Source organism: Carassius gibelio, chromosome B7 (genome assembly GCF_023724105.1).
Source record: "Carassius gibelio isolate Cgi1373 ecotype wild population from Czech Republic chromosome B7, carGib1.2-hapl.c, whole genome shotgun sequence".
Lineage (NCBI taxonomy): Eukaryota > Metazoa > Chordata > Actinopteri > Cypriniformes > Cyprinidae > Carassius > Carassius gibelio.
Genome location: NC_068402.1, coordinates 38,318,471 through 38,332,413, shown reverse-complemented (window position 1 = coordinate 38,332,413; position 13,943 = coordinate 38,318,471). Strand labels below are relative to the sequence as shown.

General features: G+C 35.6%; 3 protein-coding genes and 1 long non-coding RNA gene across 4 annotated transcripts in view; 2 read left to right on the top strand and 2 right to left on the bottom strand.

Annotated features, from left to right (window-relative positions):
- Positions 1–13,943, bottom strand: part of LOC127961543 (mucin-5AC-like) — a 609,977-nt gene that overhangs the window by 427,465 nt on the left and 168,569 nt on the right. The window contains exon 8 of the mRNA XM_052560721.1: positions 7,314–7,358. Within this exon, the coding sequence (XP_052416681.1) occupies positions 7,314–7,358 (45 nt within the window). The remainder of the gene's footprint in view (positions 1–7,313; positions 7,359–13,943) is intronic.
- The window catches only part of LOC127961550 (uncharacterized), a 301,565-nt gene that overhangs the window by 171,983 nt on the left and 115,639 nt on the right, over positions 1–13,943 (top strand). The gene's annotated exons all lie outside the window — the stretch shown is intronic.
- Positions 1–13,943, bottom strand: part of LOC127961551 (uncharacterized) — a 256,120-nt gene that overhangs the window by 178,845 nt on the left and 63,332 nt on the right. The window lies entirely within an intron of this gene.
- The window catches only part of LOC127961572 (uncharacterized), a 464,915-nt gene that overhangs the window by 416,616 nt on the left and 34,356 nt on the right, over positions 1–13,943 (top strand). The gene's annotated exons all lie outside the window — the stretch shown is intronic.

Here is a 13,943-nt window from a genome sequence, read left to right as displayed (position 1 = left end):
AAATGGATGCTGGGGATGTTGATGATTAAGGTTTTTTTTCTCTCCATGTATAAGACATTGGCAGCTTTACTGATTATGTTTTGTAAATGCACTGGGATAGGCGCAATAAACTTTTGCTTCTGCCTATTCCATTTCAGACTTTATGTTGATTTATGTAATCATTTGTTAAATGTTTAAACGTCTGAATAAATCTGAAATCTGAGAATAATAATGAAAAATGGCCTACCCTGCTACAGTTAAGCCTTAGTCGTTCTAGTTATGTCATGTATGTGGAGTACTGAGTTGTAGTTATTTAGCCCATTGAGCTTGTGTTTTACCTGATTATAGTGAAATTAATAAATGTTTTGTATTCTGATGCCCATGTCTCTGCCCTCCATGGTAACGAACCCGTGTGTCAGTGTTTAGTTCCCCTCACTTTACAGGGGTGACATAGACAGCAATACATAAATTCTTGTTTTAATATTCATAGTGCCATTTACTCCTCCATAGATACACATAGGCTGTTATTACAAATGTCTGCAAAGGGCACTAAAAGGCCTAATAACTGCTGTCACACTTACAGGACGATCAAATCCTTGTTTAATACTGACCAAACATTTCATTCAAATATCCACTTAATCTTTCTTTTTTGGCCACCTTTCTTCAATAAAAACATGTGGACATCACAACGCTTACAAAAACGAATACTTGTTTTTATTGGAGTTTTTTTTTTTTTGTCATTTCTGAATTCTTGAGAGTCTATAAAATCAATCAGACAACTGTATTAGCAAAGTCCTAACCATAGGCAACTGACTAATTGTAATTTGTAAATAATACAATTTAATTACAAGTTAGTGATCTACATATTTTATTAAAGTTTTATTTTGACCCCTATAGTAGTTTTTTTTTTTTTTTGTTTACTTCCATAATTTGGGGAGGGGGCACAACAATACAGTTCTGCTTAGGACACCCTTCAGCCAGCAGCGGCCTAACATCCCCAGTGACCCTCTCACGGGACACTGCACTTATACACAAAAGTAAAAAGTAAAAAAAAAAATTGCATTTGCTTTAAAGCCCTATTGGTCATTTAAATGTTTTTGTGTGCTATATGACGTACGTTTATTTATTTATTTTCTGAGCACACTCAAATGAAAAACAACTCTTGATTACTGAACTAAGTTATGGTTTGTGTTAATACTGTCAGAACACACAAGGTTTATGTACAGCCTCAGTTGGTTATGTTTAAAATGAAAGAAAGAGATGCATGTCTGTATATTAGATGAGTGCAGGTCTTAAAGGGACAGTACTGAACATGCTGCCACTGTAATTAAAGAGATAAGTCACCCTAAAATTAATTTCTGTCATTGTTTATTCACTCACTTGTTGTCCCAAACTTACAGTATATTAATTTCTTTCTTGTGCTGAACACAAAAGAAGATATTTTGAAGAAGAGGATAACCGAACAGTTGCTGGTCCACATTGACTTTGATAGTAGGGGAAAATACTCTGGAAGTCACTGTGAACCAGCAACTGTCTGGTTTTCCACCTTATAGTAGCATTAATGTTTAACAGAAGAAGAAAACTCATTCAGGTTTAAAACTACTTTTGAGTGAGAACATGAAGGTGAAAAACAAAAACACTAACCTATCTTAAATTTTTACTTTTATGTTTATAAACAGGAAACACAAAGAGAAAAATCACTCAGTACCCTTGACTGAAAAACTCTAAAACAAGCTTAACTTTGGTCTTTGTCTGCTTCCCACCAGAGGTCATCTTCTGATTACATTGACTCTCACACCATAATGCTCAGTGACTATTGTTTTTATACTGCATTTTATATATATATATATATATATATATATATATATATATATATATATATATATATATATATATATATATATATATATATGCAATATATATGCAATACAATATGCATGATTATTTTAGACTATCTCCTGAATATCATTAACTTTGTGTTTATTTTCATTCACTTCCATAATGTATTTTCTTTGGTACTATGGAAGTTAATGGCAATCACCAACTGTTTGATTACCAGCAATCTTCAAAATATCTTCTTTAATGTTCAACATAAGAAAGCAACATATACAGGATTAGAACGACATGAGGGTGAGGAAATGTGAACAGATTTTCATTTTTGGGTGAACTACCTTTAAGGTACCTGTCACACTTTGATGATGACTTTATTTAATATCATATTTAAAGCAATCTGTACAATATGGATTACTGGAAATTACATTGAAATATGTATGAAAATATCAATAATTATTGCTGTGTACATAGAGAGAGAGAGAGAGAGAGAGAGAGAGAGAGAGAGAGAGGGTGGGGGGGATGTGTATTTCATTGTAGAACTGCAGACATTTTGGTGATGAGTTCTTCCTTCCTAAATAAATAAAATAAAATAAATCAATACAAACAATTTACTGCTGACCCTTTCTTCACAGTCATGATTCAGATTGTTAGAGATCAGTGTGAATCATCAGGTTTTGTGACGATCAAAACTCACCAGCTCTTCTCACACAGATGATCTGAAGAAGAATCACAGTAGGAGCAGCAAACACTGCAATCTCTACAATACTCACAATCACTACAGGAACCATGTGTGGACAGAACGGAGAGAAAGAAGAGAAGAAACGATAATCACAATCACTACAGGAACCATGTGTGGACAGAACAGAGAGAAAGAAGAGAAGAACAATAATCACAATCACTACAGGAACCATGTGTGGACAGAACAGAGAGAAAGAAGAGAAGAAACAATAATCACAATCACTACAGGAACCATGTGTGAACAGAACAGAGAGAAAGAAGAGAAGAAACGATAATCACAATCACTACAGGAACCATGTGTGGACAGAACAGAGAGAAAGAAGAGAAGAACAATAATCACAATCACTACAGGAACCATGTGTGGACAGAACAGAGAGAAAGAAGAGAAGAACAATAATCACAATCACTACAGGAACCATGTGTGGACAGAACAGAGAGAAAGAAGAGAAGAAACAATAATCACAATCACTACAGGAACCATGTGTGGACAGAACAGAGAGAAAGAAGAGAAGAACAATAATCACAATCACTACAGGAACCATGTGTGGACAGAACAGAGAGAAAGAAGAGAAGAAACAATAATCACAATCACTACAGGAACCATGTGTGGACAGAACAGAGAGAAAGAAGAGAAGAAACGATAATCACAATCACTACAGGAACCATGTGTGGACAGAACAGAGAGAAAGAAGAGAAGAACAATAATCACAATCACTACAGGAACCATGTGTGGACAGAACAGAGAGAAAGAAGAGAAGAAACAATAATCACAATCACTACAGGAACCATGTGTGAACAGAACAGAGAGAAAGAAGAGAAGAAACAATAATCACAATCACTACAGGAACCATGTGTGGACAGAACAGAGAGAAAGAAGAGAAGAAACAATAATCACAATCACTACAGGAACCATGTCTGGACAGAACAGAGAGAAAGAAGAGAAGAAACGATAATCACAATCACTACAGGAAGCATGTGTGGACAGAACAGAGAGAAAGAAGAGAAGAAACAATAATCACAATCACTACAGGAACCACGTGTGGACAGAACAGAGAGAAAGAAGAGAAGAACAATAATCACAATCACTACAGGAACCATGTGTGGACAGAACAGAGAGAAAGAAGAGAAGAGACAATAATCACAATCACTACAGGAACCACGTGTGGACAGAACAGAGAGAAAGAAGAGAAGAGACAATAATCACAATCACTACAGGAACCATGTGTGGACAGAACAGAGAGAAAGAAGAGAAGAACAATAATCACAATCACTACAGGAAGCATGTGTGGACAGAACAGAGAGAAAGAAGAGAAGAACAATAATCACAATCACTACAGGAAGCATGTGTGGACAGAACAGAGAGAAAGAAGAGAAGAAACAATAATCACAATCACTACAGGAACCATGTGTGGACAGAACAGAGAGAAAGAAGAGAAGAACAATAATCACAATCACTACAGGAACCATGTGTGGACAGAACAGAGAGAAAGAAGAGAAGAACAATAATCACAATCACTACAGGAAGCATGTGTGGACAGAACAGAGAGAAAGAAGAGAAGAACAATAATCACAATCACTACAGGAACCACGTGTGGACAGAACAGAGAGAAAGAAGAGAAGAAACAATAATCACAATCACTACAGGAACCACGTGTGGACAGAACAGAGAGAAAGAAGAGAAGAACAATAATCACAATCACTACAGGAAGCATGTGTGGACAGAACAGAGAGAAAGAAGAGAAGAACAATAATCACAATCACTACAGGAACCACGTGTGGACAGAACAGAGAGAAAGAAGAGAAGAACAATACTCACAATCACTACAGGAACCACGTGTGGATAGAACGGAGAGAAAGAAGAGAAGAACAATAATCACAATCACTACAGGAACCATGTGTGGACAGAACGGAGAGAAAGAAGAGAAGAAACAATAATCACAATCACTACAGGAACCATGTGTGGACAGAACAGAGAGAAAGAAGAGAAGAAACAATAATCACAATCACTACAGGAACCATGTGTGGACAGAACGGAGAGAAAGAAGAGAAGAACAATAATCACAATCACTACAGGAACCATGTGTGGACAGAACGGAGAGAAAGAAGAGAAGAACAATAATCACAATCACTACAGGAACCACGTGTGGACAGAACGGAGAGAAAGAAGAGAAGAACAATAATAACAATCACTACAGGAACCACGTGTGGACAGAACAGAGAGAAAGAAGAGAAGAAACAATAATCACAATCACTACAGGAACCACGTGTGGACAGAACAGAGAGAAAGAAGAGAAGAAACAATAATCACAATCACTACAGGAACCACGTGTGGACAGAACAGAGAGAAAGAAGAGAAGAGACAATAATCACAATCACTACAGGAACCATGTGTGGACAGAACAGAGAGAAAGAAGAGAAGAACAATAATCACAATCACTACAGGAAGCATGTGTGGACAGAACAGAGAGAAAGAAGAGAAGAACAATAATCACAATCACTACAGGAACCATGTGTGGACAGAACAGAGAGAAAGAAGAGAAGAACAATAATCACAATCACTACAGGAAGCATGTGTGGACAGAATAGAGAGAAAGAAGAGGAACAATAATCACAATCACTACAGGAACCACGTGTGGACAGAACAGAGAGAAAGAAGAGAAGAAACAATAATCACAATCACTACAGGAACCACGTGTGGACAGAACAGAGAGAAAGAAGAGAAGAACAATAATCACAATCACTACAGGAACCATGTGTGGACAGAACAGAGAGAAAGAAGAGAAGAACAATAATCACAATCACTACAGGAAGCATGTGTGGACAGAACAGAGAGAAAGAAGAGGAACAATAATCACAATCACTACAGGAACCACGTGTGGACAGAACAGAGAGAAAGAAGAGAAGAAACAATAATCACAATCACTACAGGAACCACGTGTGGACAGAACAGAGAGAAAGAAGAGAAGAACAATAATCACAATCACTACAGGAAGCATGTGTGGACAGAACAGAGAGAAAGAAGAGGAACAATAATCACAATCACTACAGGAACCACGTGTGGACAGAACAGAGAGAAAGAAGAGAAGAAACAATAATCACAATCACTACAGGAACCACGTGTGGACAGAACAGAGAGAAAGAAGAGAAGAAACAATAATCACAATCACTACAGGAAGCATGTGTGGACAGAACAGAGAGAAAGAAGAGGAACAATAATCACAATCACTACAGGAACCATGTGTGGACAGAACAGAGAGAAAGAAGAGAAGAAACAATAATCACAATCACTACAGGAACCACGTGTGGACAGAACAGAGAGAAAGAAGAGAAGAACAATAATCACAATCACTACAGGAACCACGTGTGGACAGAACAGAGAGAAAGAAGAGAAGAACAATACTCACAATCACTACAGGAACCACGTGTGGATAGAACAGAGAGAAAGAAGAGAAGAAACAATAATCACAATCACTACAGGAACCTTGTGTGGACAGAACAGAGAGAAAGAAGAGAAGAAACAATAATCACAATCACTACAGGAACCATGTCTGGACAGAACAGAGAGAAAGAAGAGAAGAACAATACTCACAATCACTACAGGAACCATGTGTGGATAGAACAGAGAGAAAGAAGAGAAGAAACAATAATCACAATCACTACAGGAACCACGTGTGGACAGAACAGAGAGAAAGAAGAGAAGAAACAATAATCACAATCACTACAGGAACCATGTGTGGACAGAACAGAGAGAAAGAAGAGAAGAACAATAATCACAATCACTACAGGAACCATGTGTGGACAGAACAGAGAGAAAGAAGAGAAGAAACAATAATCACAATCACTACAGGAACCTTGTGTGGACAGAACAGAGAGAAAGAAGAGAAGAAACAATAATCACAATCACTACAGGAACCATGTGTGGACAGAACGGAGAGAAAGAAGAGAAGAACAATAATCACAATCACTACAGGAACCATGTGTGGACAGAACGGAGAGAAAGAAGAGAAGAACAATACTCACAATCACTACAGGAACCACGTGTGGACAGAACAGAGAGAAAGAAGAGAAGAGACAATAATCACAATCACTACAGGAACCACGTATGGACAGAACAGAGAGAAAGAAGAGAAGAAACAATAATCACAATCACTACAGGAACCATGTCTGGACAGAACAGAGAGAAAGAAGAGAAGAACAATACTCACAATCACTACAGGAACCACGTGTGGACAGAACAGAGAGAAAGAAGAGAAGAAACAATAATCACAATCACTACAGGAACCACGTGTGGACAGAACAGAGAGAAAGAAGAGAATCAATCTCTGAAACTGTGAACTGATTATTAACAATGAACAATTATTAACAAAGCATTTATAAATTCACTGATAGTTTCTGTGCAAGAAAAGAGAAGTGAAAGACTGATGATGTCTAATAAAAATTAATCTTAGCTGTGTTTGACTTTGTTTTTTCTTCAATAGATGTTAAACAAAAACAGCCTGATAGCCTCAGATAGTTTGAGCAATTATATCTAAATACATTATTTAATTATGATGAAAGAGTATATTTACATATATATATATATATATATATACTAGCTTTCTTATTAAATTGCCTTCTTTGTGAAAGAGAAAACAAGTGCTTGAGGTCTACAAATTAAACAAGACAAGCTTTTCTTAAAGTCTACATAAAAATATAATATATAATAAAAAAAAAAAACATTACACACATGAAACCACTGAGATGAGTAAGACATATAGAAATACCTCTCTGTGTAGCTGTTGTCTCGGGGGTTTGAGGAGTCTGTGTCTCTGTATAAGGAGGAGGATTTCAGTTCTGATGCATCATATTTGATCAAATACATCTTAGCTCTGTTTGACTTCATTGTTCATTGACTGCTGATGTGTGTCAGTGATCATGTACCTTGTTCTGTAGAAGCTGCTGTAGTTTGACTTGATTTCTTCTCAGAGTTTGAGCTGCTGACTGGAATCAGTGTTGAATCAGCTGAAGAGGAATGATCAGAACATTATTATTATTATTTCTATTATTATTATTATTATTATTATTATTATTATTATTATTATTCTAAATTCACTTCTAAAAACTGAAAGTAAGACTCAGGCCTGGAGCAGACAAGGAGGAGAAACAGTCAGACATAAATGTAGAAATGTAAGGTTAGATGCTGTTTATGTGTCATGCATAAAAAAAATAAACAAATAAAAACATGTTTTGCTATCTATTTAAAGTAACTAAAGTGTAGACAGGCATCTCTGAAGGCATCACTGATGATCTTGTCTCCTGAATTCTGTTCAGTGATAATGGAAGTAAGACTTTGCAGAGGAACCTCTTTTGATCAGAAACAGCTATGATTACAATATAAACACATGAAGTTATTAATACCTCATTTATATGAGAGTGAAACACAGTGAGCTGCAGCCAATAAACCTTCAGTTTGTTCTGAATCAATGACATATAGACTCTTCTGAAACTGATTAACCTCTTAACTGCCCTTTCTGAACATAGGCATGAAAGTGTGCTATTAACACTTAAATTGTTATTATTCATGAATGTTTATGTAATTAAGCTTCCAAAGGAAAACGTGAACATGATAGGTAAGAAGTAAACAAAAAAAAAATTTGATACAAAGGTCAGAACTCCTGTAATTGTGTATAAGTTTTGAGGTGCTCTCGTCATATTTTAACCTATCACTGTTTCTACATAATTATTAAGAGAAAAAGTGGTAAAATATCTATCTAGGAGTCTTATATAGTTTAGACTCTTAGACCTGTATACAGATATATAGTTTGTCACGATCAGATCAGGAGTTAATCATAATATACTGAAGTGAGCGTGTGTCAGTTTGCGGGGTTAAAGAAATGTAGTGTTGTTATCTGAACACATGTCAGTGTATCTGAGTGAGGTCTTCAGGTCACAGTAAACATTGATCTTAACAGCTGATTCTGGACCTGCTTGTGTAGGAGCTGAAGCTGATTTAGAGCTGGTGACTGGAGACGGTGGATTTGTTTCGCTTGGAGCTGGAAAAGATGAATGTTCAGATACGTCATAGACTACCATCATATTTAAATGACTGATGATTAATTGTTCATATAAATCATTTACTTGGATACTTGACAGTATATGTGGCTGAGGTCTTCAGTTGATCTCTGTGTTTAAGCTGACATCTCCACTCTCTGTTGTGATCTTCATTCAGGAGTGTTGTAGTCAGAGAGATGAGACACTGTTCTGAGGAGAATGAGATCTGAAATCTGGAGTCTGTCTGCAGATTCACACCAGCCTGATTCACCCAGATCAGATCAAGACCCTCAGAACGGACTGAAGCATCACAAGAGACTCGATCATCATTATATAACTGACAGGAGAGAGTCAGAGAGCGGCCTGATCTGATCTCAGACTGTGAGGATGATGAAGACACTGAAACAGAAAATCAGACAGAGATTACATGACAATATTACAGTTTAATTCAACATATAATCATATTATTCACAGAAACACTGACCATGAAGAACATGCAGAGAAACACGTGCATCAGTTCCTTGTTGTTGTCCATTCACATATTGTCTGCAGAGGTAACGTCCACGATCTTCTTTTGTGACTTTCTTGATGTTCAGAGAGCAGTCAGAGCCCAGACTCAGTCTCTCGTGTCTCTCTGTGTCAGTCTTCTTTATTCCTCCAGCAATCAGTTCAACTGTCTCTGACGGTCTGCTGTTATAGTTCCATACAGTTGATGTGCAGCCAGGAAGAGCATTATTACAGGACAGACGGACATCTTCACCAGAACTGAAGAACACATGAGTCACTTCTGATCCACTCATACCTACAGATAATAATAATAATAATAATAATAATAATAATAATAATAATAATAATACTAATAATAATAATAAGAACAATAATAATAATAATAATAATAAAAATAATTATAATGTGGGTTAATGACTTGATTATGAAATCACTGATTCTTGAGACAAAACATGTAACTGTGGGTTTAAAAATGAAAACATTATCAATTTAAATGTTTTTAGAGATTAATGATAGAATGTATTTTCTATTATTTTGTTATTATTTCACAGTTATGCTTTATTATGTTTATTTTCAATTATTTCACAGTTATGCTTTAAATGTATTTTTACCATTATTATCTCAAATCTATGACTCTTATTGTGTTCTCACTACATCTAAAACTGATATAATATAATGATTGATCCCTTCTATGTGGACACACTGTTTTAGATGTAGTGAGAACACAATAAGAGTTTTTTTTTTTTTATGATGAAAAATAACTTGTTTTATCAGAAGCAACACTTAATAATATTTCATATTAAAGCGCGGTTGTTTTTCAAGCACACGTGTGTGTTTCATAAGGTTTTAAAGTTGTGTCCTCTCTTTCTGTCAGCAGCGTCAGATCTTGATTAAAATGTAAAATCATCAGGGAATCTGAGGGGCAGCTGTCTCTCTGAAGGACCCTCGTCACATTCCTCCTCTGCAGAGTACATCAGTGTCACTTTATAGTTTTACAATATTTTAAATCCTAATGTTAATATTTCCTGTCACAACCATGATACGTCAACACCATCTTCCAGTTTCTGATAATAATATTAGAAATATTTAGATCATTGTATTCTCCTGAAGCAGGTTCTGTCAGCATCAACAGAGAAAACAACAGCTGCTTCATCAACTCTATTAGTTTTGTGAAAGAAAATTTGTCAAAACTGTCAGATATTTATTTTGATCATATTTCTTTATGACATTTTATATTTGTTGAGGAATAATTGTTGGCCACATGTGAAAGTGTAATCTGTCTAACATGAGAATGTGTTTGGAAATGTTAAAAACCAAAAGAGAAAAGTTTGGAGGCTGAATCAAAGCATAGTTTCATTTGTCTACAAGATTTATTTATTTTTTTCAGTTTTGCACCCCGTTTTGTCCCACTTCTCAAGAATCAGTGAAATAGTTTAATTTTAGAATTTATAATATTTTAAACTCTGATCCGCTGAACTATACGATGTGTTTTAAGACAAAAATGTTTGCTCAGCTGTGATATCTGACTCCTTAACTTGATTTACAGTAATGGCATTTTTTCAGTAATTATGTCAACTTTTGTCAATTTTAAAAAATTTCGAATTAAAACAATAGAATTAGAAAAAGTAAGAATAACCCAGCCGGCACATGACCGACCTTCAACGTTGAAATATGATTGAAATAAGGTCAGCTGTTTAACTTTCAAACAATGTTGAACCGGTTTAATGCTAAATTGTTGAAAAAGGTTAATAAACTTTAAATTATTTCTATTAAATTATTTAAGATTATTATTATTATTTTAATAACATTTTACAATATTTTAATCATGATACCTATTCTAAAATCTAAAGGTATATGTTAAATATTATCATCATTAGCAACAATAAAACTAAATACATTTTGCTGCTTTATCACACTCAAACAATTCCTATTGGTTGTTTTACTTTATTCCTTTGATCATGATTGGTTAATCTGGCTGTCATCCAGAAAACTGGACGGTAAATTTAGAAACTGGTGATCGGAGTAATTCATATTTTTTTTGCTTTGTAAGTTTGATTTTAATTGTTATCTTAGTGAACGACAGTGTTACTTTGCCTACTTTAGTTTAATTGTTCAATATAATCTAATTAGTGTTAGAAACGTAGTTTGTGTACAATGTTACATAACTGCTGCTGTTAGTATGTTAGGGGGCTACCATTAACTTCAAATATTACATTAAATATTAACGTTTGTTAAAGTGTTAAGTCTACTGAATAATAAAAAATGAATGTTGTTTGACTGGAATTATAGAAGATGCACATGCTCACACTAACCATATATTTTTGTGAATATAGGAGATTGCCTGATATCCATTTACTTATTGATTCTTCTTTTAAGAACTGTATCTATGTTCAGGTTTACATACGGTATAATTATGTTCCATAATATATATATATATATATATATATATATATATATATATATATATATATATATATATATATATATATATATGTGTGTGTGTGTGTGTGTGTGTGTGTTCTGTGTTCCAGTTGTTCTAAGCATGTGAATGCAAAACACTTGGTTTCTTATGAAATATAATGGAACTGTTCTTCATTCCTCATAACGTTTAGGTCTGGTTTCACAGACGGGGCTTGGATTAAGCCAGGATTAGACACTAGTTAAATTAGAACATTGAAGTAGTTTTTATAAGCATGCCTTAGAAAAAAAAAAAAAAAAAAATCTTGAGACAAAACCATGGCCCTGACATATTTTTTTTTATTTTTATTTTTTTATTTTTTTTATAATACTCAATAGTTGCCAGATGCTGTCCTTTTTGGAAATTCTTCTTCATGTGGTCCTGGAGGACGGTGATGCTGCATTATCACATTTGTCTTTGGTTTGATCCAAATTCAGACGTCTGGTGGAGATAGACTCATTTTGAAAGAAGGCAAACTTCTGTCGACTTGACAGTGTTTTTTTTTTTTTTTAACATATTTGATTGGATGTTTAAAATGCTGCCATACCATTCAGTTTCTCAGTTGCCATGTCTGAATGTGTATCTTTGTAATAATGCTGTTGCTATGCTCCTCATCTCAATATACAGGTTTAACAAAATGGAAAACAAGTCTGAGCCATGCTCTTCAAATTATACACACTGCAGCCCTGCAGACACTGCCATGGGGTTTACAACAACTGCTTACTAGGTGTGCAAATTAAGCTTGAAAATGTGATCACTGCTCTATACGATGACAAAATTCAATGGGAATAATCATTAATATGGCTGTGCATGCATGTCTACTGTTAATAAAGCAATTTTGGTATTTATGTCTTCTTATGAATATTAAAATGCAGCAGCTAGAGTTCTTCCTAGAACCAGGAAGTGTGATCATATTATCTACAGCCCTGAAAGACAGCGGAGACCAGGACAACTAGAGCCCCAGATACAGATCCCCTGTAAAGACCTTGTCTCAGAGGATCACCAGGACAAGACCACAGGAAACAGATGATTCTTCTGCACAATCTGACTTTGCTGCAGCCTGGAATTGAACTACTGGTTTCGTCTGGTCAGAGGAGAACTGGCCCCCAACTGAGCCTGGTTTCTCCCAAGGTTTTTTTCTCCATTCTGTCATCGATGGAGTTTGGTTAGAAGCATTAGAAGTATACTTTTATGAGATGAGTTTCTATTGGTGTTTCTTGTGTATCATTTCTTCTCTTTGATGAAGGAATTTCATATTGCTTCTCTCAAATTGAATGGAGCACGAGAAGGGAAGAAAAGGTTTGAACTATATGAGTTAATCAAGATTAAAAGAATAGACGTTTTGTTTGCACATAGTGATGTTTTTAATGAAGATGATTGGGCAAGTGAATTTGATGGGTGTAACATAACATAAAATAGGAGCACTTGTTCAGATTGATTGACTTGCAATATTCTTTATTCAAGTATCAAAATAATGCAATGTCAAAATAACATAAAATAATGTCTAGGGTTTAAATTATAATCCAAATGGTGAGAACATGTTGATAGGCTACAACAAAGCAAAGGTTCGAGTCGATGACTTCTCCTGAGGACTGCCGATTCCCCTGGAGAAAGTGAAATTGAGAGGATCAGTCCCATCTTTATACTCTCCACGATTATTCAACAGGGGTGTGCAATCCTCCACACACTCCCAAGTAGGGGTGGAAAAAAAAATCAATATTGCAATATATTGTTGTGCTCTCTGTCGCAATAAATAATCGATACACTAACGCCCAATATCGATATTTTATTACAACACAAAATGATTAATTTACCCGTTGTCAGTTTCACTGTCACTACCCAATATCTACCATTCTGTTTGCGGGGGGCGCTGTTCAAGTAAATAGGGGTAAAGTGGCGCAAACAGCGGCCGGTGAAGAACACAAGTTAACTAACAACAACAGAGAATTGCAGAAAAAAAGAGAAGCGAGAAGAATCGCGGAAAACAATAAAAAACTAGACCCACCCGCTAGTTTCCACTTTAAAGTGTGGAGACACTTCGGGTTTTACGAGACAGTCGACGGAAAGGCACTGGATAAAGACTATGCAATCTGCAAGAACTGCTTTGCAAAGATAAAATATAACAGCAAGACTACGAATCTGCAAATGCACCTCGTTCGCTATCACGGTGAACTACTCTCCGGTGATAATGAGGGCAAACCAAGTCAGCCGACAATCACTACTGCGTTCAAAGCAAAGCTCACCGGTGACGTAATCTCTGCTCAGAGGTGTGCTCTTACATCGGAGCATGCTGATCAGTTAGTGTTCCTCAAAAGAATATGCCTTGATGTGTCCACTGTTTACAGTAACTTACTACTGACATTTCAGTATTATGGTTTACACATGTTAATGTTCATGT